The sequence below is a fragment of the Girardinichthys multiradiatus genome, chromosome 24 (assembly GCF_021462225.1).
Source record: "Girardinichthys multiradiatus isolate DD_20200921_A chromosome 24, DD_fGirMul_XY1, whole genome shotgun sequence".
Lineage (NCBI taxonomy): Eukaryota > Metazoa > Chordata > Actinopteri > Cyprinodontiformes > Goodeidae > Girardinichthys > Girardinichthys multiradiatus.
The window spans coordinates 18,653,907-18,680,366 of NC_061816.1; the positions used below are offsets into that span (position 1 = coordinate 18,653,907).

General features: G+C 39.3%; 3 protein-coding genes across 5 annotated transcripts in view; 2 read left to right on the forward strand and 1 right to left on the reverse strand.

The window, feature by feature from the left end:
- The window catches only part of dpp4 (dipeptidyl-peptidase 4), a 24,226-nt gene extending 14,510 nt beyond the window's left edge, over window positions 1-9,716 (forward strand). Inside the window, exons 16-26 of the mRNA XM_047354744.1 lie at window positions 26-135; window positions 213-260; window positions 342-440; window positions 3,703-3,772; window positions 3,872-4,066; window positions 4,188-4,242; window positions 4,431-4,530; window positions 4,618-4,676; window positions 4,749-4,821; window positions 8,239-8,312; window positions 8,396-9,716. Of these exons, the coding sequence (XP_047210700.1) occupies window positions 26-135; window positions 213-260; window positions 342-440; window positions 3,703-3,772; window positions 3,872-4,066; window positions 4,188-4,242; window positions 4,431-4,530; window positions 4,618-4,676; window positions 4,749-4,821; window positions 8,239-8,312; window positions 8,396-8,488 (976 nt within the window). The 3' untranslated portion in view covers window positions 8,489-9,716. The remainder of the gene's footprint in view (window positions 1-25; window positions 136-212; window positions 261-341; window positions 441-3,702; window positions 3,773-3,871; window positions 4,067-4,187; window positions 4,243-4,430; window positions 4,531-4,617; window positions 4,677-4,748; window positions 4,822-8,238; window positions 8,313-8,395) is intronic.
- A 1,687-nt stretch (window positions 9,717-11,403) lies between these two features.
- On the forward strand, window positions 11,404-14,568 carry LOC124861758 (glucagon-1-like). The gene is made up of 6 exons (XM_047355694.1): window positions 11,404-11,511; window positions 11,595-11,701; window positions 13,173-13,328; window positions 13,437-13,550; window positions 13,984-14,127; window positions 14,224-14,568. The coding sequence occupies exons 1-6, from the start codon at window positions 11,404-11,406 to the stop codon at window positions 14,243-14,245; spliced, it is 651 nt and encodes a 216-aa protein (XP_047211650.1). The 3' UTR covers window positions 14,246-14,568.
- A 1,178-nt stretch (window positions 14,569-15,746) lies between these two features.
- The window catches only part of LOC124861647 (sodium-driven chloride bicarbonate exchanger-like), a 77,998-nt gene continuing 67,284 nt past the window's right edge, over window positions 15,747-26,460 (reverse strand). For 2 of the 3 annotated variants that reach the window (XR_007036703.1, XR_007036702.1), the window contains exons 25-27: window positions 25,115-25,228; window positions 24,837-24,940; window positions 15,747-22,413 (exon numbers count right to left, since the gene is read on the reverse strand). Coding sequence is in view for 1 of the 3 variants with exons in the window: in XM_047355533.1 (XP_047211489.1) it covers window positions 22,338-22,413; window positions 25,115-25,228 (190 nt within the window). In the remaining 2 variants the exon portion in view is untranslated. The remainder of the gene's footprint in view (window positions 22,414-24,836; window positions 24,941-25,114; window positions 25,229-26,460) is intronic. The other variant, XM_047355533.1, reaches the window with a different exon arrangement.

Genomic DNA, 26,460 nt, shown 5'->3' on the forward strand with positions numbered 1-26,460 from the left:
AATTTTGTATGTCTTTGTTTGCCAGATGGACAAACCAAGGCTCCAGGTGTCTAACTTGCTCTCTTCTATCAGACTGTGAATATAACTCGGCGTACTTCAGCCACAACGCCTCCTACTACGGTTTCAGCTGCAGTGGTCAGTTTTGAAAAATAGCCACTTTCTATATTTTTATATATTCTAATAATGACATAGCCTTTTTATTTTCCTTGAAGGTCCAAGAATTCCACAATATTATCTTATGGAGACAAGGAGTAATAAACGTAAGTGACAGTTTACACAAATTATCTTAAAATGACATAAAAATGACAGAAACTATGTATTTTACATGTTCTTGTTTCTAGAGATCAAACGTTTGGAGGACAACAAGGTATTTGAAGGTGAAATATCTCAAATCCAAATTCCCACAATGCTTCGAGGGACCATTAATCTTCACTCATATAGTAAGTAAATTCATCTTCAACTGGTTGATGTTTATTACATACTTTCTTTTGTAGCAGTTATGGGTCCATCACAAAAATGACTGCTTTGTTTTAAAGATATTTTTCCAGCATTTGAGGCCTTTATTTTTGATAGTAGGTAAACAGGAAAGAGGGGCAAAGAGAGGGGGAGACATCCAGCAAAGGTCGCCGGGTCTGGGACTCAAACCCGGGACGGCGGCTTTGAGGACTACAGGTCCTTCTCAAAATATTAGCATATTGTGATAAAGTTCATTATTTTCCATAATGTCATGATGAAAATTTAACATTCATATATTTTAGATTCATTGCACACTAACTGAAATATTTCAAGTCTTTTATTGTCTTAATACGGATGATTTTGGCATACAGCTCATGAAAACCCAAAATTCCTATCTCACAAAATTAGCATATTTCATCCGACCAATAAAAGAAAAGTGTTTTTAATACAAAATACGTCAAAGTTATGCACTCAATACTTGGTTGGGAATCCTTTGGCAGAAATGACTGCTTCAATGCGGCGTGGCATGGAGGCAATCAGCCTGTGGCACTGCTGAGGTCTTATGGAGGCCCAGGATGCTTCGATAGCGGCCTTTAGCTCATCCAGAGTGTTGGGTCTTGAGTCTCTCAACGTTCTCTTCACAATATCCCACAGATTCTCTATGGGGTTCAGGTCAGGAGAGTTGGCAGGCCAATTGAGCACAGTGATACCATGGTCAGTAAACCATTTACCAGTGGTTTTGGCACTGTGAGCAGGTGCCAGGTCGTGCTGAAAAAAGAAATCTTCATCTCCATAAAGCTTTTCAGCAGATGGAAGCATGAAGTGCTCCCAAATCTCCTGATAGCTAGCTGCATTGACCCTGCCCTTGATAAAACACAGTGGACCAACACCAGCAGCTGACACGGCACCCCAGACCATCACTGACTGTGGGTACTTGACACTGGACTTCTGGCATTTTGGCATTTCCTTCTCCCCAGTCTTCCTCCAGACTCTGGCACCTTGATTTCCGAATGACATGCAGAATTTGCTTTCATCCGAAAAAAGTACTTTGGACCACTGAGCAACAGTCCAGTGCTGCTTCTCTGTAGCCCAGGTCAGGCGCTTCTGCCACTGTTTCTGGTTCTAAAGTGGCTTGACCTGGGGAATGCGGCACCTGTAGCCCATTTCCTGCACACACCTGTGCACGGTGGCTCTGGATGTTTCTACTCCAGACTCAGTCCACTGCTTCCGCAGGTCCCCCAAGGTCTGGAATCGGCCCTTCTCCACAATCTTCCTCAGGGTCCGGTCACCTCTTCTCGTTGTGCAGCGTTTTCTGCCACACTTTTTCCTTCCCACAGACTTCCCACTGAGGTGCCTTGATACAGCACTCTGGGAACAGCCTATTCGTTCAGAAATTTCTTTCTGTGTCTTACCCTCTTGCTTGAGGGTGTCAATAGTGGCCTTCTGGACAGCAGTCAGGTCGGCAGTCTTACCCATGATTGGGGTTTTGAGTGATGAACCAGGCTGGGAGTTTTAAAGGCCTCAGGAATCTTTTGCAGGTGTTTAGAGTTAACTCGTTGATTCAGATGATTAGGTTCATAGCTCGTTTAGAGACCTTTTTAATGATATGCTAATTTTGTGAGATAGGAATTTTGGGTTTTCATGAGCTGTATGCCAAAATCATCCGTATTAAGACAATAAAAGACCTGAAATATTTCAGGTAGTGTGCAATGAATCTAAAATATATGAATGTTAAATTTTCATCATTACATTATGGAACATAATGAACTTTATCACAATATGCTAATATTTTGAGAAGGACCTGTATAGCCTCTATATGTTGTCACGCGCTAACCCCTACACCGCCAGCGCCACGCCCAAAAACAACTTCATTTAATAAAACAAGTGAGCTTAGGTTTTCAAAATACAGCATATTAATGATGTCGGTTCTATGACAACAGCTTTTATTCATGTCAGTGTCTCCAAATATAGTCATGGGAAAACTAAGTACAACCCTCACTTGGTAGTAACACCACCTTTTGTAGTAAAAACACCCACTTATTGTTTCCTGCCTGATTTTATCAGTCTCTCTCATGTTTGCACAAGATTTATGCACATCGTTTTAGGCTCATGTCACAGCATTTTAATCAGGTTTAAGTCAGGAATTTACAAAGACATCCACTCCTGGGAAGATTGTCTTTGCTTGGAATCTCTTCCAATCTGAAATATGTTCCACTTCTAAATATTCTGTCTCACTAAAAGAAATCATAAGTGTCAAAACTGAAAATGACCCCATATGCCTTCCCAGATTAATGGGTGAAAAAAGTTGATTCTCCAAGTCTGTTGCTGATATAACCTTCCGCATTGGCATTATGTTTACACACTCCAGCGAGCCCAAGATCAGCAAACTGCGAAACTCTTGCTTTTATAATAGTGGTCACTCTTGCGGAAGTTCGGTTAAGCAAGTGCAGTTGATCTGTAGAGCCTAGCTGGTATTTTCCTCTAATAAATACTGTGAAACATAATGGGTGCTCATTAGAAGAGCAGGCACAGCATATGCAGAGGCTACAGTCCTTAACACAGTTGTTCCTGATTCAGTTCCTGGCTCTAGGCCATTTCCTGCATATCTTCTCCTTCTCTCTCTGCCATCTTCCCATCCAGCTACTAATGAATAAAAGTCACTGGTGCCACAAAAACCTTAAAACCCGGCAATGTTGCCAGTACACTCACGGACAGTGTACTGGCACCACTTTTTTCCAATACACCAGCTATAACATGAAACGTAAATGAAAACTAACTAAACAGAAAATGCTGAGTGCCTTTGCACAACAGGTATTGTTTGGTACCAGTAGACCTAAACATTGACATGAATGAAGAACTTCTGGCCTAGGATTTTTCTCTTTGCATGTTCTCCCTCTGCATGCTTGGGTTTTATCCAGGTACTCTAGCTTACTCTTACAGTCCAAAAACATGACTGTTGCGTTGTGTTTCAGTGGACAGTTGACTTGCCATCTTAAAGGTGTGAGTTTCAGTTCCAGCTTCCCCCTGCCACATTAGTTTGCTCCTGTGCATCGTCTACCGATCTGCGCATCGGTAGGAGTGTGTGCATGTTTGTGAGTGCAGCTGCAGGAATGTGGTACATCCATCCATTGATCCAAAGCTATTCACATAGGTTTCCACAAAAAGTACTTTTTTTAATAATGAAAAATGTGACCTTAAGCTCTCATTTTCTGTTTCTAATGTAATATTTATGTGTTAATTTAACAGACCTTTGGTATCAGATGCATTTACCCCCAGACTTTGATGAGTCGAAGAAGTACCCTTTGCTAATAGATGTGTAAGAATCCACTGAACTCAAAATAAATAATTTAAATACACAGAAAATTCACTCAATCCAAAAAATACACACTAACATCATATCTGCACAACCTTCCAGGTATGCAGGTCCCTGCAGTCAGAAGGTAGACCTCAGATACAGGGTGAACTGGTCCACCTACCTGGCCAGCACTCAGAAAATCATTGTTGCCAGCTTTGACGGAAGAGGAAGCGGTTACCAGGGCGACCAGCTGATGCATGAAATCTACAGACGTCTGGGAACCTATGAGGTGGAAGATCAGATAACAGCAGCTAAGTAAGATGAGCAAACATCTCAACTTGGACATAAAACCTTGATAAAATTAGATTCTGCCATAGTGCGATGCAATTCTCATGACTTCTATGAACTAATTACCTTTTATTTGCCTCTCTCTAAGGGAGTTCATCAAAATGGGCTTCATTGACAGAGATAGGGTCGCTATATGGGGATGGGTAAGTAGTCAAGACTTAAAAAGTAAATACATATGAACTATACGAATATGGTTTGGATTGTACTGGGTATTATTAGAAAGTTCAAAGGCCAAGTCATGTCTCTAAAAATAAGTTAATGTTCCTCTTTGACGTCAGTCTTTTTAATACTGCCGATGAGCTGAAGTAATGAGATGTCTTATCTTCCACAGTCCTATGGTGGATATGTTTCTTCAATGGTTTTGGGTTCTGGCAGCAGAGTTTTCAAATGTGGAATGGCAGTGGCTCCTGTATCCAAATGGGAATATTATGGTATTTTCTTGGTGTTGGTGTTTGTTCTACTTCAGGCCCCTGTAATTATAGTAAATTATAAGATCTAAATTTATCTGTTTATTCCAGATACCATCTACACAGAGCGCTATATGTTGCAGCCCTCAGAAAATCAGGGCGCCTATGACGTAAGCTATCAAGAATGTTGTCCAGTCTGTTATAGTCAGTTATCTGTTGCCTGACCATAAATCTGTGCACAGAACTCAACAGTAATGGCCAGGGCCAAGAACTTCAAATCAGTGCAGTATCTTCTGGTTCACGGAACAGCAGATGGTGAGTTTTTTGATTGTCTTAACCTTTTTACCTAGAAAGATTTTCTCATTTAAATGTTTTTTTTCTGACTTATAGCAACATTATAAACTATTAAAAAGAGCTGGTTGGAATTTTTGTAATGACCCAGGACTTAGTATCATGGCAGCTTCTCACAATTGCTGCATATTTGTCGGCTGCGGCTGCACATTCATGATGTGAATCTCCTGTTGCATCATACTCCAAATCAGATCTGTTGTACTGAAATCTGGTGGAGTAGAAAACTTATGTTTAAATAACTAGTTTAAGATGATTTGGTCTTTGTGACATGGTACATTTTCCTGCTGGAAGCAGCCATCAGAAGATGGGTACACTGTGTTCAAAGAGGGATGGACAGAGTCAGCAACAATTCTCAGGTACACTGTGAAGTAAAAAAAAATGCTTGATTAAAAGGCCAAAGGTGTCCTAGGAAAATTTCCCCCACACCATTCATCACCGCGGCCAGCCTGAACTGTTGATACAACGTAGGATGGATCCATGCTTTGATGTTGTGTATTTTCTGTTGTTCTAGCCCATCTTCTTCAAGGTTTTTACATGATTTGCGCTAAGAGATTGTATTCTGCAAACCCAAATTGCAATGAGTGGTTATTTGAGCTACTGCTGCTAATTCCATATTTGTGTTAACATTTAAATAAAGTTAAGAGAGGTTTCTAGCAAAAGGTGTAACTAATGAAGAAGCCAGTAAGATTCAGAGTCACAGTGGTCTCATTACTGCGGATTGCCTATAAATAGTTTATAGCTGCATTTCATCATATTATATGCTAACTGCTAGCAAATTAACATGTTAACTGTCTTGATCAGGCTGGATAGCCAAACATTTCAGTTTATGTTTGATCTGACCACACGACATGCAGTATCTCTACTAATTAAGGTCTTTGTCCCTAATTTTAATTACAAACTGTAATCTGGTCTATGTTGCTTTTGGTGAAATGTTTTTTTTACTTTCTAAGTAGCCTTTTGGCCCATAAGGTTATAGAATCCATTTCCCTGTGAAAATGACACTAGCTTCAGCTACCATCTTCACAAGTTGTTTTCCTTTTCAATGTAAGTTTCATAAGACCACAGAAAAACATAATAAATATCTCCACTCTTCTGTAGGTCAGAGAGAGTTTAGCAGGGTCTGTACTATTGTGATAAGTCAACATATAGACAGATATTATCAACCAGGCACAGACTGGTATGAGATTTCTGTGGCATGGTAACCATAAGTTAACCATTGATTTATGGTATTGAGGTATTAACACTGCTCAGCCAGCTGATCTGCAGTGCACAGCATCAGTTGGAGGTAGAGAAGCACTGGGTTACTCTTCAAAAAGTAGGACAAAATACTGGTCGCTTTTCTTGCTTTTCATTAAAATGATTATTAGAGGGTGTGTTGTGTGGCATCGTGGTAGAGCACACGACCCACATATAGAGGTCCTTCTCAAAATATTAGCATATTGTGATAAAGTTAATTATTTTCCATAATGTAATGATGAAAATGTAACATTCATATATTTTAGATTCATTGCACACTAACTGAAATATTTCAGGTCTTTTATTGTCTTAATACGGATGATTTTGGCATACAGCTCATGAAAACCCAAAATTCCTATCTCACAAAATTAGCATATCATAAAAAGGGTCTCTAAATGAGCTATGAACCTAATCATCTGAATCAACGAGTTAACTCTAAACACCTGCAAAAGATTCCTGAGGCCTTTAAAACTCCCAGCCTGGTTCATCACTCAAAACCCCAATCATGGGTAAGACTGCCGACCTGACTGCTGTCCAGAAGGCCACTATTGACACCCTCAAGCAAGAGGGTAAGACACAGAAAGACATTTCTGAACGAATAGGCTGTTCCCAGAGTGCTGTATCAAGGCACCTCAGTGGGAAGTCTGTGGGAAGGAAAAAGTGTGGCAGAAAACGCTGCACAACAAGAAGAGGTGACCGGACCCTGAGTAAGATTGTGGAGAAGGGCCGATTCCAGACCTTGGGGGACCTGCGGAAGCAGTGGACTGAGTCTGGAGTAGAAACATCCAGAGCCACCGTGCACAGGCGTGTGCAGGAAATGGGCTACAGGTGCCGCATTCCCCAGGTCAAGCCACTTTTGAACCAGAAACAGCGGCAGAAGCACCAGACCTGGGCAACAGAGAAGCAGCACTGGACTGTTGCTCAGTGGTCCAAAGTACTTTTTTCGGATGAAAGCAAATTCTGCATGTCATTTGGAAATCAAGGTGCCAGAGTCTGGAGGAAGACTGAGGAGAAGGAAATGCCAAAATGCCAGAAGTCCAGTGTCAAGTACCCACAGTCAGTGATGGTCTGGGGTGCCGTGTCAGCTGCTGGTGTTGGTCCACTGTGTTTTATCAAGGGCAGGGTCAATGCAGCTAGCTATCAGGAGATTTTGGAGCACTTCATGCTTCCATCTGCTGAAAAGCTTTATGGAGATGAAGATTTCATTTTTCAGCACGACCTGGCACCTGCTCACAGTGCCAAAACCACTGGTAAATGGTTTACTGACCATGGTATCACTGTGCTCAATTGGCCTGCCAACTCTCCTGACCTGTACCCCATAGAGAATCTGTGGGATATTGTGAAGAGAACGTTGAGAGACTCAAGACCCAACACTCTGGATGAGCTAAAGGCCGCTATCGAAGCATCCTGGGCCTCCATAAGACCTCAGCAGTGCCACAGGCTGATTGCCTCCATGCCACGCCGCATTGAAGCAGTCATTTCTGCAAAAGGATTCCCGACCAAGTATTGAGTGCATAACTGTACATGATTATTTGAAGGTTGACGTTTTTTGTATTAAAAACACTTTTCTTTTATTGGTCGGATGAAATATGCTAATTTTGTGAGATAGGAATTTTGGGTTTTCATGAGCTGTATGCCAAAATCATCCGTATTAAGACAATAAAAGACCTGAAATATTTCAGTTAGTGTGCAATGAATCTAAAATATATGAATGTTAAATTTTCATCATGACATTATGGAAAATAATGAACTTTATCACAATATGCTAATATTTTGAGAAGGACCTGTAGAAGCTTCAGCCCTCAACACAGCTGTCCCGGTTTCAATTCCCAGCCCCAGCAACCTATGCTCCATGTCTTCCCCTTCTCTCCAACCCACTTCCTGTCTGCTTACTTTCAGAAAATAAAAAAATAAAGACCACTAGTTTCCTTGTTTGTGTGCACAAGCTTAGCAAAAAAGCAAATTCTAATTATGAACAGTATAACAGAAAACGTAGTGGTTTTGAAACAGTAACATTTTAAAACCTTGCTATACCTTTATACCAGAAACTGACCCAGGCCTATTATCATGAAATCATGTCGATCAACTCTTGAGTCTGGTACCTGGTAACTTAATTTTGTAAGTGTTGTCATCTTTTTTTTCTAGATAATGTCCACTTCCAGCAGGCTGCTGAGATCTCAGAAGCTTTGGTGAATGAGCAGGTGGACTTTGATGCCATGGTGAGTAATCATGAAAATCCAAAAGATGATTTAGGAACAATATTGCCAAACATGCTTAAGTTCTTTTTATGCACCTCTTTCAGTGGTACACAGACAAGGATCACGGACTGGGAGGCTCGGCCAACATGCATGTCTACACTCACATGTCTAAATTCCTACATACATGCTTTGCATAAATTGATCTATGTTTATTTTTATTTTCTCTGTGAATAAGATATTGTTGTAATAATAACTGCATTAACTTATATATCCTCCTTTAGGAGCCGAACTTAACAAGTGCCAAAGAGTCCTTGCCATAATTTTGTAATGTGCTCCCACTAAAGAAAGCAAAACAATGTCCTACAAGTAGTTACAGAGAATACAAATAAAGATGCTCACTGAAAACCCAGAGAAAATGGACCAAATCTGATATTTATTTGGTTTTCTGCATTATCTGAACAAACAAACCCTAACCCCTGCTTATCATCTAAGCGTTCTTGACTTTTGTAGATTGTCTACCATAAAAATTTGATTTAATATTTTTTGTATATTCAAAAAAAACATCATATGCCCATATTTGGTAGGACTGAGTATTAAAAAGATCTGAGTCAAAGGTGAAAAAGGGACACGATGTATTTTTAAAATACTTATCATTCAAAGTCATCAACATTTTGGAAGTGTTTATTTTACATGTGCTTCATATATATTTGTTTCACGGTGAAAAAATATGTGGCTGAGGTGTACTGAGGAAACAGCACCTCCTATAGTCACATTGAATGTGATGGTCCCCAAATTAGGTACCTGACTGGAAATGGGAACCATTACTTTGCTATGGTTTAAAGTCCTTTTAATGAGATGTCAAAGAAAGTGTCGGAGTGTAACACACAATAACATAGAGAAACACAAAATCGCCCCTCCTTCACCTATTGCTGTTTACTGCCGCTTAGCTAATATTCTTTTTCTTTGCTTACAATAAAGACAGAATTGGCCGTTTAGGCATATATCCAGTTGCAAAAAACACATACAGTCATGGCGCAGAAACTAAAATAAATGCCTCTTGTATGTTATTATAGTAGTCGCTGTTTTAATGCTACATTTGGCAAGGTACAAATAAGCAGCATGTCTGTTAGGTGGTTGACTGCTGAAAACAGATTGTCTTAGCTAATGAAGCAATGTTTGACTCAAAATAATGAGAAACACCCAGTGATATCTGAAAATAAATACATAAATGATTTACAAATTTAGAAAAAATGTGATGGATTCTGTTCAATTCGTATATGAAATATGTAGTTATTTTACCTTGTGGAAAAATATGCATATGTTATTGATGTAAACTGAACCAACGTTATTTCTGAAAATAAGTTTTCAGAGTCTTGTTTATATGTTTTCATAACAAATTAATAATTAAATAATTTTTTTAAAACACTTGGTGTGTTTGTTTTTATTCTTTTGTTATATTTGTGATGGTTCAGCGTGGGGGTTTTGTGGGTTCAATTCTATTTAGTGTATTAATAAAAGCTTAACTCACAACAAATGTCATCTCAAGGCACTTCGCAAGACAAACAGATCAAATGTACATACAGAATGTATAACCCTATTAATTCAATCATGCAGACAGATTCACATTCAATTAGAGACATCCCAGTTTGATCCAAGTTATAATAAAATGCAGTGAAGCTCAGTTTATTGTGCCCATTGGTTTCTAAAGTTTTCTACTTAAGGAAACCCAGCCGATTCCATCAAGAGATGTTCCCATGTTTTCAGTAGCTCCATCTGAATCTTGCCACTATCATATCTGGTGCTCCTCCATGTAAGATTTTGTTTCACATCACCATCATTACTATAAAAATATTTACTGACATTAATCTTGTTTTAAAATGTCTTTCTCTACTACACACATGCTAACAGACTCATTTTGTTTTTACTGTGAACCTTAATTGTACCATTCTAACATTAGAATAAGCTTTGAGTTAAAGCAGGGATGCTCATTTTCACTCCTCAAGAGCCAGAGTCCATACAGTCAGAGATGTAGCTCTGAGTCTATGGTGCTGGAAGGTGAACCTTTGCCTCAGTCTTAGGTCTTTAGGAATCTCCAAAAGGTTTTCTTCCAGGATTGTCCTTTATGTACCTTCACCCATCTTACCGACTCTGACCAGCTTCCCCATTCCTGCTGAAATTAAGCATTTGCTTTGTTCAGGATGAAACCACTTATGTTCTCTAGCAAACATCTGAGGCCTCCACAAAACGTCTGGATTTATAATGAGAATAAATCACATATAGGTGGATTCTGTTTACTAATTAGGGGATGGCAGCATTATGATAGAGGGTCGTTTTTTTTTTTTTTTTTGTATTTTGAGTATTGAATTATGCACTACTTTGTTGTGGTCTATCATAAAATCACCATAAATACACTGAGGTTTTCTATGAAGAGGTTTAAGAGGTACAACAAGTTACATGTACTGTAACTGATGGCAAAAAAAGTAAATTACTCACAGTTAGTGTTACATGCACATTAGTATTGATTCATGAGAGGAAGCAGCTTTTTGGATATGTGTGATTGCAATGTTATGGTTACTGACTAGAAGTAGAAGGTTTTTATGACTTTTTCACAACTTTATAAATATCATGCTTTTGCTACAACTTTCTGCAGACATTATTATTTATTTCGACTTTTCCTTTCACCTAATTAAAAGAAAAAGGAATAGCAGCAGAGATGTTTACTGAGCATTATTGAGAATTCCTGTTCAAAAACCTAACTGCCGGTGATGCAAAAACTGATCAATATTTCCAATTCTCCACATCTGATTGGAAAAAAACCTCAAATACTGACTCACTGTCCAAATACACCAGCACACTTATTGCTTCTCATCGTGATGACACAGTAGCACATTAAAGCATCTCCCTGACTGTCTGTTTGACAGGATGAGCAGCAGTTGTTTGATCTTAACACCTAACAAGCAGGTATCACGCATGAACTGCAACTTTCCACCTGCACCTTTCAAATGAACCAACGCTTGGCTCGTTTACTTGCCTGTTGCAGAGGGGTTCTGTCTAATGGGTTGAGAATAATTGGATGACTGGTCAGAGTGGTAAAACAGGTCCACCTGAGGAGATGGGACCTCCTCTTCCAGTATATAAAGCTGGAAGAGAAGAGCAGGTTGTTATACAGGGTCGCCAAGCAGAGGAACTAACAGCACTGTTTGGAGGGAAAATATATAAGGTGAGTTGAACTCTTCTTGTCATTACACGGTTTTACCTTCAGCTGATGAATTATCCGTGTCCATAACTTGTTTCATGTCACAGCTTATAACCATGAAAGGCATCCACTGCTTGGCCAACATCCTTCTGGTCCTGGGTTTTGTGCAGGTCAGCTGGCAGGTTCCTCTACTCGGCATTGAGGACAGCTCTAGGTAAAGTCCTGTAGGTTTAGTGCAATTAGATTAACCTTAAATCATGATTCCTTTACATTTCTACCAAGAGACTCCAATCTGTGATATACAAGAGTAAATTAAAAACTGGAAGAAATATTCTGGGTAATACAGGAAGACCTTACAAAATGACCTGACATTTAACTGGTTACCCTAATAATGTATCCTTGTTTAATATGAACTCTCAACATGTAAACTGGAATAAGTACTCTGGAGGGGAAATTATTCATGAAATATTTAGTAAGTAGATAAAAATGTAAGAATCTTTAATAGCATTTTGGTAGATCATGATGAAGGATATAAATGTGTTACATTTTACATTTATACAGCTTCTATTTCTAAACATAAATAGTTTTAAAAAGATTTTACCTGCTGTAGATAACTCTCTTATAGTGCTCATTCAGTACACATTCAGAGCTAACAGCTAATCCGAGGGCGCCAAAACTAAAGCAAACTTCTACTGTCTAAAAAAATCCAACATAAAATTGGTTTATGCTATGACTATTTTGTGAACCCTTAAGCTGTCATCACGTTTTTATTGGGTGGTTTTTCACACAGAAGCCAAACGGAAGCCATATGAAAATGGACGTAGTAGGTAGCACTCCACCCATGATCATCAAGTGACCATCTTTACAAAACCTGTAAAGTGTCTTCGGTCAAAAAATAAGATGGTGTCATTTAAAAAAAAATAGCATTGCCTGAAACATTTTTACAGTTTTTGCTTTTTAACAAAGCTTCACTTCTACACACCATAAAAACTTTACATGTTCTGTTCATAGCATCTGTTTCTCATAGAAGAATTAACAGTGGCGCACGACCTCCTACTTCCATTTCCTGTAGAAATTATCAGTTTCTTTGTAAATGAGGGCTCAATGCAAACAAAAACAGTTTAACCTTTTACTGCCTGAATTTATTTACCAATAAGGTAAAACAAATCAATCATTTGCATTTTTAAGTAGGGATTAATTAGAACATCTCTTACTGTAGATACAAATTCAGGTATTAAAATTTGTAACATTAGACATAACTCAGCAGAATAGTAGCAACAAAGATTAGTTTAATGATGCCGCTTTTGCTGAAATAGGACATTGACATTTCTATTACTACATATGTTTTTGTAGAATCATTGTTTTTCTGTCATAACTCAGTGGATTTTAAATACAACTTAATACTGGAAAATGGCAAAAGGGACGGACGTACGTTATATTCTGACTCCTAGATGGCGCCAAAGAGCTTCCAATAGAATCCTTAGTATGATATTAACTGCTTTAAACCTTTTTGCAGAACTTCACTTCAACAATTCTGAACTATCCCTTTAGGGCTTACTTGGAGAACAGCTTAAAAATATAGATAAACCATTTTTGTCAATAAACTGAGATGATTTGTTTAAATGTATATGATTTTATTCTAAGAAATGACCCAAGAGTGACAAGGTACCTTCTCTCTGCTGCAGTTTTGAGGTAGACAACAAATTAGCCAGTGAACCCTGGGAGCTGTCTAACATGAAGAGACACTCAGAGGGAACTTTCTCGAATGACTACAGCAAATACCTGGAGGACAGGAAGGCCCAGGACTTTGTCCGGTGGCTGATGAGTAACAAAAGGAGCGGGTTGGTGCAGGATCATTCACAAAATCATCCCTTTTTTATGAAAAGCTATATAAGAAATTTTCAGATTGTTTGCTTTTTTTAATGCGGTAATTTTCTGTTTTACTGCAGTGCTGATAAGCGCCATGCAGATGGAACCTTCACGAGTGATGTGAGCTCCTACCTCAAGGAGCAAGCAATCAAAGACTTTGTTGCCAATCTTAAGTCTGGACAAATCCAAAGAGAGTAGGCCATTCCCTCCTTCTTCTGCCTCCTTCCTGCAGTTCCAAAGCCTCCAAAAACTGCCTGCCTGTTTGCTCCCACCATGAATCCATCAAGGGAACCAGAGTGATCTAGAACTAATCATCTGCTTTGTGTTGCCGTACCCCTTTGTCCTATTTTTCCTTTCCTTTCTTCTTGATGTTGCGCTAAAATAAATCACATGAACCTTTCCACTGTGTTGATTTGATATATCACTATTTGCACACGGCGCGATGAATCACAAAAAACACACAAGCGAACAGTGAAGCTAACAAAACATGATTACAGCAACAACAACTATAGCAACATCTGATGGCTTTCAGGTCAAACATTAGACCTCAGATGATGGGAAGCCAAACTGTGAGGGATGCTGACCCTTGATGGGGACTGTTTACATTGTGTCCTTGTGTACACTCAGATCGCAAATGGACAGGCTGGCTAAAACGTTCAGCAGGAGGCATGTAGATGGAAGCTTCACCAGTGATGTGAACAAGGTGCTGGACTCCATTGCTGCCAAGGAATACTTACTCTGGGTCATGACCTCTAAACCTTCAGGGGAAAGGTAATGCAAAGTCATCATGGCTGATTTAACAAATGCTAAAGCTTGTTTTCTTTTATTAGTTAGTAATAACATGATTGTGACTTTTGTCTTTTGCAGTAACAAACGGCAAGATGACTAATGAGAGTCTTCTTAAAGGTCCCCCAAAATGATATTCAGGAGGAACAGGAAGCCATAATGATTTGAATGTAATGTCAATATTTTTTACTTCACCTTGAATGTTTTGCAAAGATACAAAGAAATGCTATTCTTCCACAGATAGAAGGTGCACGAGGAAATAAATGAAATTCAGGGCATGAAATTTTCTACAAATAAGAATTATTTTCTATATTTCTAAGCTGCAAACAAGAACACCAAAGTTTCTGTCTCAGGTAGTCCTGCGGAAAGCATATGATAGTCATAGAAAATTAATATTTCACTCTGCCAAATAAACCCTGTCATTTATTTCACCTTTCTCTGTCTCTTTTGTTCTAGTACATTTACAGTGGCTCTGTCTACACCACCTAAACTGCCTGGTTTTTATGTTGTAAAAGAATTAGATCATCTCTGCGACTTTTTCTATTTATCATTTAAAAATCAACTGAAGACAAACAAAACTGTTAGAAGGGAAAAAACGGTGCAATAATCTTTGTTTAAGCATCATTTGATTCATTATCAGCATTCTGGTTTAATAGAAGTCTGTCAATATCCTACATTCTGATTTGGAAATAATTGCCTCCTTTACTTTGCAAAGGATCTCTAAACCTGTCAAATTGTGAGGACATATCTAGTCCACAACTTTTTTAGGTGATTCTACAGATTTTCTGTCAGGTTTAGTTCTGGGCTCTTGTTCAGCTGTTCCAGAACAGTCCTCTTTTCTCTCATGAAGTCATTTTTAACTGGATTGATAGGTATGCTGGGACTCACTGTGGTGCTGTTACATAAAAGCCCTCTCTGAGCAGACACCTGAAGGTTTTAGGTCTAAACTGGTATTTGGAACTGGATCCACCTGGATAAAAACATCTGAAGGAAAGTAGCCCCAGGGCATGATGCTCCATCACCATGGCTCACTGGGAGCTCCAAACATCTTTTGGAGCTGATGTCTAAAACATCCTTTCACAAGATTCTGGAAGATTCTAGACAGCCCTGGCATCTTCTATTGAAGAAAATGCTTCTATTTCACAGTACTACTCCTTAGTCCAGTCGGACGTAAAATAAAGGTGACTGTTGTCTCAGAGAGGACACAAGATGTGCTCGCTGGAAATTCCTACAGCTCCTTCAGCCCATTTCTGATGTTCAAAGTTGAAGGATAGTTGTAACTAAACATAGGAGAATCCTGGCAGTAGTCTGATAGTCCCTAAAAACATTTGAAATTGGGGTGGACATTCAACTGCTCAGCCAGAGCTACAACTGAATGGTTTAGATTTTAACATATATACGATAGAATGGCCCAGTCAAAGTCCAGACCTAAATTCAAATGTAAATTTGAGGTAACACTTAAAAATGTATGTCCACAAATGTTCTGAGTCTAGATGTGCAAACCTGGAAGGGAGACACTCCCAAAGGACTTGTAGCTGTAGCTGCAACGAAAGGTATTGACTCAGTTGGGAAAAAAATATAAAGCAAAACAAATCACCAAACAATTTCAGCTGTTTTATATCTTTATTTATGTTCTCTTGCACACACTCTCTCATTCTCATGAAACTAATTACAACTGCACAACAGATTTGAACTGATAGTTTCCATAAAGGTGAATTAAATTGTTAAACAGAAAGTGCCCATCTGTTAATACCAAATTTAAGGCAGAATTTCACACATAAGTGGTTGAAGTATTTGATACTAATTTTGACCCATGATTGGTTTCTCTAATGAGCTAAAAACCATCAATTAGACAATGGGGGGGAGAGATAAACAACAAAAATCTGAATTCAACACATTTCTTATTAGTAATATATTAGTAACATTTTACATGAATAAAATATACTATGTATTATACAATGTTAAGACTCTTAACCATTTACATTTTGCCCTTACCAGAAGAAAAGAATATGATTATTGCATCTCTAGAAGAAACCTTGATCCTGCAGTGAATAATTTCACTGTCATGCAGGATTTGTTTTTTTAATTTTTATTTTAAAAACAATTAGCTTCAGATGCTAACATACACATAAGGTCAGTTTCAGAGGAGACCACATGTCCATAGATGACACTTACTGACAAGATGACAAAGAGTATGTGGCTGGAAAACATTGAGCTATTTGTACAATCACCCAAAAGTTAAGCATTTAAGTTTCTCTCTGTTTTTTAAGCAAAAGGTCGCTAATGTTAGCTAAAGTTACATGTTACCAAACTACATTGCCATGCAAGCTTGAAAATATTATTTTCACCTAAGCTGTCCCAAAACAAAATTGTGTTAAATAGAAATAACTGGGAAATAAGCTCATTTACTTTCTTACTTTGGAAGAGTAAATTGAAAAGACTGATATGGCTCTGGTATTTATTCAATAAAATAGATGCTAATGCTAGCAAGGACAGAGTTAGATTCCTGTTTTGAACAAATTATGGCCAGAAGGTTTCTAGAATGAAAAAAACAAGAAATAAAGTGCTTGTCAGCTGTAGGCATTTCACAGTGCTGGGAAAAACTATTTGCCCCCTTCAATATTTCTTCTGTTTTTATTTTTTAACACACTGCAATGCTGAATAATTACAAAAAGTGGTACAATTATAATGATTTGTTTAATTAATTGAAAAAGTAATAATTAAAAGAATTTGTACAGTTTTCGAGTTTAATTTGTTAGAATTTGTACAGTTTTCGAGCCTGATTAAGGTTATACCACAGTATCTGAATTAGATTCAGGGGGGGACTTGGAGTATGCCACTCCAAAACCTTTAAGACATTTAGCAGTGGACTTGCTGGTGTACTTCAGAAGTGAGCTTCAGCTAAAGATCATGAACTAGTGGACATCTTCTTTCAGCATTTTCTGGTAGTGTAGAATTTATGCTTCTGTCAATAACAGTCAAGTCCAGCATTTAATAGTACCTAAAGCAGCAAAGCAGCCCCAGATATGGCATTGATATATATATATATTTTTTTATCTTTAACCTACTTTATGTTCTCAAAAAGGTTCTATTTAAATGATTTCTTGATTCTACCGGTCTGGAAGTAGTCAGGTCTTGATGTGGCTCATGAGACTGCATTTAGGTTTCCAAAAAACGTGGTTAATCACAGTTAATTTGTGATTTAACAAGGGGGGAGAAATTACTTTTTCACATCAAAGTATTTTCCCTTGATAAATGATAACATTTGAAAGGTGCATTTTGTATTTATGCTTGTCTAATATTAAAATTTGTTTGATGATCCAAAACAATAAAGTTTGACAAAAAGCAAAAACACAAGAAATATGTAAGGGGCTAAATACTTTTTCATAGCACTGTAGTTTGTCCTTAGCCAAGCAAAACTCTAGCTTTATGTTTCAGGGCGAAATAGAGGTGCTGCAAAAAAAAAACACCAGCTCACCATTTCGGACCCTTGTAGTTTTGAACATTTCATACCAGACACTTTTTTGGGGGTACAAAATGGGACAATTCATTCTGACCATAGCAGGGAAATAAGCTCTTACTTCCTACACTGAAGGAGTAACGTGACTAATATGCCTCTTGTATTTCTTGAATAAATGTATGCTAATGCTTGCAAGGATCAATTTTAATTCCAGTTTTGCACAAATAACATTGTATGAAGTTTCTGGAATAAAACAAATAAGATATATAGAGCTCCTTAGCTTTGATTGTTTTAGTTACTCTTGGAGTACTTAGAGGACCGCCTCAATCCTGCCGTCACCCCTTCCCTGGTGGAGACTGAGGACTCAGAGTTGGACTCACCCAGGCCAAAGTGATAGAGGCTGTTAAAAGATCCACGGTGTAAAGGTTTTAAGGGCGGATGAGATCTCACTCGGAGTCTCTGTATGTTGTGAGGTTGTTGTAGCTTATGCGCCTTTTTAGCACTGCATGGCAGTCGACTGGCAGACCAGGGTGGTGGTCCCCCACCATAAGACAGAGGAATGGAGGGTGTTTTCCAACTACAGGAGAATCATACTCCTCAGCCTCCTTGGGAAGGCCTATGCCAGGGTGTTAGAGAGGACAGTCCGGCCGAGGAGGAGAAGTGTCATTTTCGTCCCGGTCATGGAACACTGGACCATTTCTACACCCTCTACAGGGTGCTCAAGGGTTCATGGCAGTGTGCCCAACCAGTCCACGTGTGCTTTGTGGACCTGGAGGAGGCATTCAACCCTGTCCCTTGTGGTTCCTCTTTGGGGGACGCTCCAGGAGTACAGAGTCCAGGGCCATTTATTAGGTGGAATCTAGTCTCTGTACAAGCAAAGCAGGAGTTTGGTTCACAATGCGGGCATTAAGTCGGACTTGTTCTCGGTGCATGTTGGACATCTGGCAAGGCTGCCCTTTGTCATCAGATTTCTAGTCACAGCATGGATTTTGTCTCTCCTTTTTTGCAGATGATGTGGTTTAAGACGCACAGCATGTACTTTGGCGGTTTGCAGTCGAGTGCAAAGACGTAGGGATGAGGATCAGCTCCTCCAAGTCTGAGGCCAAGGTTCTCGACCAGAAAAGGGTGGCTTGCCTTCTCCAGGTTGGAGGGCCATTTCTGCTTCAAGTGGAGGACTATAAATATCTCAGGATATTGTTTATGAGTGAGGGGAGAATGGAGCGGTGGATCGACAGACTGATTAGTATGGCCACCACAGCCACGCAGTAATGCAGATGCTGTGCCGCTTTGTTGTGTTGAAGAGAAAGCTGAGCCAAAATGCACATTTCTTGATTTACCTGTTGGTCTACATTCCTACCCTCACTTATGGTCATGAATTTTGGGTCATGACTGAAAGAACGAGATCTGAGACACAAGTGGCGGAAATGAGCTTCCTACGCAATGTGACAGGGCATCGGTTAGAGATAGGGTGAGGAGCTTGGGCATACGGGAGGAGTTCAAAGTGAAGCAGCTGTACCTCCACATCGAGAGGAGTCAGCTGAGATGGCTCAGGCATCTGTTCCAGATGTCCCCTGGGAGGTATTTTTCCAGGGACGTCCCACTGAGACGAGGTCCAGGAGATGGCCCAGGCCACGCCGGACAGACTATGTCTCTCAGCTGGCCTGGGAACGCTTCAGGGTCCCCCCAGAAGAGCTGGATGAGGTGTCTGGGGTGAGTGAAGTCTGGGTGTCTCTACTGAGACTGCTGCCTCCACGACCCGGTCCCTGATAAGTGAAAGACACCGAGTACGAGTACAGGGTTACTTTTCCCTTGGGTCATTTACAATCATTGTGCTTTGCCAAGCCGACCTGCCACTAGCTTTAGCTTCATGTTTCTTATGCTATTTTGTAACTTTGCAGTTTCGGACATTTCATAACCAACTTCTTGAAATGGAGCAGTTTGCCACGGATTGTTTTGTACCGACCACAGTGGGAAAATATGTTCTTTGACTTCCTTACATTGAAAGAGAATAACTGGCATGGCTTTTGTATTTCTTCAATTAATGTGGTGCTAATGCCAGCAAGGACTAAGTTTGATTCCTGTTTTGTTCAAACATCATCATATTAAGTTTCTGGAATAAAACAGAAAATATATGAAGTGCTTGTCAGCTTTAGGTGTTACTCTTAAGTCAGGGCTGGTTTTCACATTTTCAGTCTTTGTGTTCAGCCAATCAACGTCCCACTAACTTTAGCTTTTGGTTCTTTTAATGACAGGAGAGGGCGGGCTGGTCATTTTTCCTCTTCGCCATTTCATACCTTTGTAGTTTGGGACATGTGGACATATTAGTTACTCTTAACCTGAGCCACCATTTTCAATCTTTGTGCTTATAAAGCTAATATCCTGCTAGATTTAGTTTATTTAGCCCTTTGGTTGTTTTCCCTTTTTCTAGATGTAATTGGTGCTGTCTGCCACAAGGCATTTCATACTAATCATGCTTCAGATTGTACCTGTGAGAGGGATGTTTCCCATAAACAATTTAAAAATATATCTGTGATCTACGGTCTACTGTAAAATAAAATATGGTTTTACGACTACAAATCACATATACCAGCACTAAGTAGTTTAAAGTTATCTGGTTTTAGGATCATATGTGCCATATTTCATTATAGTCAGCTGACTACAGTGGGGATACCCACAATAAACGAAAATAGGGTGTTATAAAAAGGGTTTTTTACTATTAAATTTACTTGTACATATGATTTAAGCATTTTTTGGATTTTTCATCTCGGTAATTTGTAAAAAAACATATACCCAACTAAAAAGAAAAAAGAAGTACATGGCTATGAAATGGTTTGTTTACAGCAGGAAGAAATGAAATAGCAACATGTAGGTACGAACTGGCAAAGGGCGAACTGACACAGGCCAATGAAAGGTATCAATCTTCTCAGTTCATTCTTAGTAAGAAGGATAAAATGGAAATTTCTCAGGAGGTAAAACTGAGCAAATGCTCGACTGAAGGAGAAACATTTATATGTGCAACATCAAAGGTGAATACAGTCACTGACACATAGACGATTAGATTTACATTATAGTATATATAAAATGTATACTTTCAGAAAGTTACATAGCCAGCGCTCTTAGGTACCTCTGAGTTGAATTAGTCCTGGCAGACATCTAAGCAGTTTTCTATTCTAAGGTGTGAAAATCTGCTGCAGCATTCAATGCTCCACATAAAATCCATTTGCATTTGCTGTGGCAGGTGTTTAAAGAGACAACTTGAAGTTGTTCTTGGAAAAATATAAAAACATACAAAATACGAAGAAAGAAAATATTAAAAATTATTTAAAATCAGTCTATAATTGGCCTATTGACTAAGATATTGTCATAATCCTGGCTTCACTCTGTTGCTGGTACAGTATCACCATTACACTTAATGGTCCACACCAAGTTAAGCACCCAGAAGGAAAGGTCCAATTTGGATGTAATTTCATACACATGCAGACCAGTAATGAGTAGGTGAATTATTTAGGTAGCAAGCAGCTGAATTCTCTAGAGCACAGGTTATAGAACTTTTTAGAACAAGTACCACTTCAGTAAATACTCGATTTTCAGTACCTCTATTTTGAGACATTTTAACACAATATCACAAAAGGACAAAAACATTCCTATTCACTGACAATGTTTGATTGGTTGCAGATTTATGATGCATTCTATTTTTGTTGAAATGTCTGTAGCTGGAAAAATGTACCAGAAGGTCCCAAGAAGTCTGAGTGGGAAAGTCCGGCCTCACAGAACCCAACTTCAAAGTCCAATAAGCCTGCCTTGAATATAAAACTTAGTCAAAGTCGTGGTAGAAAATAATTTTTGTTTTGCACGTTTGACAAAATCTTTTACACAAACAGTACTGTACTGGAGCTTGAAAGTACAAAATTCAGAAAAATACACTGTGATTAGTCTCTATTTCTATTTCTTCTTTTTCTGATCACTTGGGATTTGAAATAGCAAATCTTACTGATTTTCAAATATGGTTATGTTGGATTTGATATCATTATCAGATCCAACGTTCGACTTCAGTAGTAAATGAAACACTGCAAAAGTAGCCAATTTGTTTGGATTTACCAAACAAATACAAACATTTTCTTCTGAGTGCCATTGAAAGCCAAAGTACCAACACTGGTATTTGAACAATGAGTCTAGATAGGGCACCACAGAGTATAAGTGGAGTTATCAAAATGTCTTACAGGCAGTTCCCAAAACATCCTACAGTCAGTTACTTCATCAGTAACAGGGGATAGCTCCACAAAACCAACAAACTGCATTGGACAGCATTACCAGCACTTGATAAGGTTTTATCACTCTTAACCCATCTTCAGCACTGTACTGTGAAATGTGTCAATGCTGAAGTGATGTTGAAGCACCACACCACTATATACCCTGTGGTGCCTGCTGTAGACATACTAGCTCATCACAGATTGATCATTTGCGTACCTATCGCTGGTCTGCATGTGTACCAAATCCTATCCACAGTTGGCCCTTCCTTCTGGTTGCTTAACTTGGTGCTTAACTCTGTGAGTTTTCTTATGTTGTTTCTGGTTTCCAACAAATACTTCTTTCTTATGAACAACTTGCACACAGACTTACATGACTAAAAACACAGTGTAGCACAGTACATAGGTGAGTGTGGCACGGTATAACTGTTTTGCTTTTTTTGTGTATTTACTGATTGACAGCACAGTGGCATCACCAGTATGTGTCATCACAAACTCGTCTCCCTGTCCAAGCTCTTGTCATGCCTTCTCCGCTTGTGTCGCTTTTCACTGCTTCTGGCACAACTTCAGGGGAGAAAAAAAAGAAAATTAAAGCAAATGTAACCTTTGAACGATATGAAAACAAATGAGCTTATTGTTAGGGACATGCAACAATACATGCAAAATATGTCTGAATATGATGTTGGTGTCTGTTCTGTTAAGTTCGAATGTACAAAGATTGTTTTTTGCTATTATTTATTGTGCAAAAGTATTTATTCAAATGTAATTTTATTACATTTTGTCCTGTTACAACAACAATCTTCAGTATTGTCATACGTGGTGCTATCACTTGTGTACCACGGTCTTACAGGCAGTTACCAAAGCATCCTTCAGTCAGCTACTTCAGTAAGTGAAGGTCACCAGAAACAGGATAGCTCAACAAACCCAACAAACTGCATTGGACAGCATTGCCAGCACTTGACAGAGTTTCTGCCGAGTACTTTATGTGAAAGACCAACCCACAATTGTGCATAATTGTAAAGTGGAGGCAAATGGAAACATGGGTTTAAACAATTTTTATTTTATACCAATTTGAAAAGTGTGACCCACATCTGTATGCAGCCCCTTTATAATACATCTAAATAAAATACAGTGCAACAAACTTCATAAGTCCCCTAATAACATATGCCTGGTTCACACGGCAGGATTTTTTATGCCGAGTCTCGCCACGATCTTCCCCTTCTTAATCATGATGGTTCCAAAGATAATCTCAGGAGATATTCCCACTGTGTGTGGTGTGTTAAGAGTGATCTAGTCTGCTCGTAAGGACGTCGGGACAGCTTCGACCTCAAATCGGGTATATTCAACATGTTGGATTGTCTTGGCCCAAAATCCTACCATGTACCCCAAGGACAAACGAGCATGCAGCCTGCTGAATGTGACGTATAGCCAAACAGAAAACGAGGTGACAGAAACAAGGAAGGGAATGACTCTGAACTCACCCTTGATCTTGAGAGGGTTTGTGAAATTTCCCATCTGAAATCTGAATGTTTATAAGCGAAATCTGTTCGTGTGTGGTGTGTTGTGCTGGACACCACACATTGTAGGAGCAAACCTGTTATCACTACAATTTTTAATCGTCACGTGTGAAGTCTCTCAGGTTTAGAAAATCAGCTGACAATTTGAAAATCCCGCCGTGTGACCTAGGCCTTAACAGAGTTCACCTGTGGGCACTTTAATGTAAGTATAAATACAACGGCTCTGTGAAGGCTTTAGAAGCCATAAAAGTGTTTTCCATGAAGGAGATACAGCTAACTTGTGTAAGAAGGTGCTCTGGTCAGATGAAACCATCACCCTGAAAAGAATATCCCCACTGTTAAATACAGTGGATGCGGCATCATGCTGCGGGGATCCTTCTCTTCAGCAGGGACAGGGAAGCTACTCAGACGAATGAAGGGAAGATGAATCTAGCTGATCTTGTGCAAAGAAGGAAAGAATCCCTCTCTAGATCAGGGGTAGGCTAATTTTTGGACTTGTGGGCCACAATGAGTTCTAAAATTTGACAGAGGGGCCGGGCCAGGAGTGGATGGATGTAGTATTTGTGTGAACTAATATAAATGACATGCAAAAAGCCATAACATAAAAAAAGTTCTATCCTTTAATAGATAGTAAAGCAAGGATATGCAAGGCTTATTGTTCAAATTATTTTCCAAATGCATTTTTTTCACAGTAGAGAACACAGTAGAGAAACTCATGTTCGGTGGGCCGGATTAAAAACCCAAACGGGCCGTATATGGCCCGCGGGCCGCACTTTGCCCATGCCTGCTCTAGATTCACAAAGCTGGTAAAGATATACCTCAAAAGACCTGGAGCTGTAATAGCATCAAAAAGTGGTTCTACCTCTATTTACAGAGAGGGGCTGAATACGTATGCACACAACACGCTCCAGATTCTTATTTGTAAAGATGTTTGAAAAACCATGTGTCATTTTTCTTCCACCTCATATTTATGTCCTACATTGTGTTAATCTATATCATAAAGTCCCAATAAAACACTTTGAAGTTTGTGGTTGTAACGTAACAAAACGTTCAAGGGGTGCGAATAATTTTACATAATTTCAAATGTTGAACTAACTTTCACACCCTGACAACAAGAACTGTTCAAGATATTATTAATCACTTATTATCGTACTGTTAACTGAAACATGACATTATACCAGAGGTGTTAAATTCCAGTCCTGCAGGTTTTATAACCGTCCCTGGTCCAACAAACCTGAAACTAATAGCTGAATCACCTCCTCAGCATGCAGTCGAGTTATATAGAGTCTTGCTAATAAGCTAAATATTTGACTCAGGTTTGCTGAAGCAGAGACACGTCTAAAAGTTGAAAGCACCAACCCTTAAGGACCGGAGTTAGACACCACAGACTGTCAGTTTGCAGGGTGCAACAGATTGCATCAAACACAAAATGAGACTGCATGCCGACAGGGACTGCTGGGACCAGCTTACCTTTGGGATATCAGCTTCTGAGAGGTTAGGAAGGGGAGCTTAGGGGTAGGATGGAGCGAGAGAAGCAGGCAGGACATACTATGTTAGTCTACGCAGTGGGAAATCTGTAAGGGCACAGCTGCTCTGAAATACACATCTTTCTTCAATAAAAAATAGTAGTTCAGCAACAAACACTTGCCACTTGAAATAGATTTCTTTCCAGCAGAAAAACATTTAGGATTTGCATCAAGAATATGTAGTATGCTACAAATGTCAAGTATTCTTAATAAGAAGCTTACCTTTTTGAGCCCGGTTCCTTTTTAGCGCTCTCAGCTGGACTCACACCCTTCCACACACTCCCAAAAGATCCTTTGGACATCTCATCCGTGATGTTCACCGTGGCTGGGTCACTCCTTCAAGCACACATTAATGAGAAGTTCATTGTTTTACTTTTAACACAACATTTTCTCATTCATCTGCAGGACATACACTTACTGAAAAAGAAGGGGCCTAGAACTCATAAGGAATAGTAAAAAAAAATGCCAACCAGTAATGGGTAATGAAGTAATAGGTAAAGTTTGGTAGGAGTTGCATTTTGGGCTTGCATAGGTGGATGAACAACTATGCGGCATATGAGGATATTGGAACCAATGGGTATGTTAGGGCATCCCTACAAGTCAAGGTTCCTGTTCACAATAACTGACCAAAACACAGAAGGGTTGTCATATCCAAAGCATTAACAAACCTTGGGACATCAATACTTGGCATCAGGAAACAGGCGTTAGATTACATTGCCTGTTCGCTGCCCATTAACACTAAAGCAAAGACAGGTCCATTTGAAGAAATGATGCGATCAGTAGTCGGACTGATGGTGTGGTAGCGATTGTTCAGCGATCGTTCAAAGTTTGGGATTCCTACCGATCAGCAAGAAGTTTGGAGGGTTACGCCAAAAGTAAACGATCATTCTAGTCAATGCTGCAGAGAGACCCACCAGTGTTGTTCCTGGCACCATGCTAAAGGGAACTACAAGTTCTGATTTCACCACCTAATGACACAGCGCCTAATCAATGGCCTCTTCTGTCTTACACTGCCTAATCCCCCTTGTCTTTGAGCTTGCCATTTTTGTGCTAACCCTGCTTTAACTTTTTCAGAATTTGTGCACATCTTAAGACTGAACTTGGTTTCCGCAAACATCTTAACAAGATTGGATGTAGGGCTTCTGTGAACATTTACTTACAAGGCTTGCCAGAGGTTCTCCATTGGCTTTAGGTCTGGGCCATTAATATGCTGTGATTTAAACCATTGAAATGAGCTGTGGCTGCACGTTAGGGTTGTTGTCCTGTAATGTTAGTTTCTTGCCACACAATGTTTTGCATGTTGGCCAGAAAGTTCAGTTTTTGTCTCCTCTGACCAGAGCACCTTCTACCACATGTTTGCCGTGTACTTGACCTGGCTTGTGGCAAACTACAAATGGGACTCCCTAATGGTTCTCTTCTTGCCTATTAGTACATGACTAAAAGTTACCCATTGTGGATCTCTGAAGCTCCCCCTGAGCTACTTTGCACGGGGCTCCTCCACAATTTTCTATGACAATTCAGTCAGTTTAAAACATAAAAATACAAAAGTTCACTGTGACCTTAAGGCT

Excerpts from the sequence above, each read along its gene's own strand:
- LOC124861758 (XM_047355694.1), top strand. The coding sequence starts at position 11,404 with ATGGGACCTCCTCTTCCAGTATATAAAGCTGGAAGAGAAGAGCAGGTT. Across the intron at positions 11,512-11,594 it reads TTGGAGGGAAAATATATAAG|CTTATAACCATGAAAGGCAT; the intron begins GTGAGTTGAACT and ends TTCATGTCACAG. Across the intron at positions 11,702-13,172 it reads GGCATTGAGGACAGCTCTAG|TTTTGAGGTAGACAACAAAT; the intron begins GTAAAGTCCTGT and ends TCTCTGCTGCAG.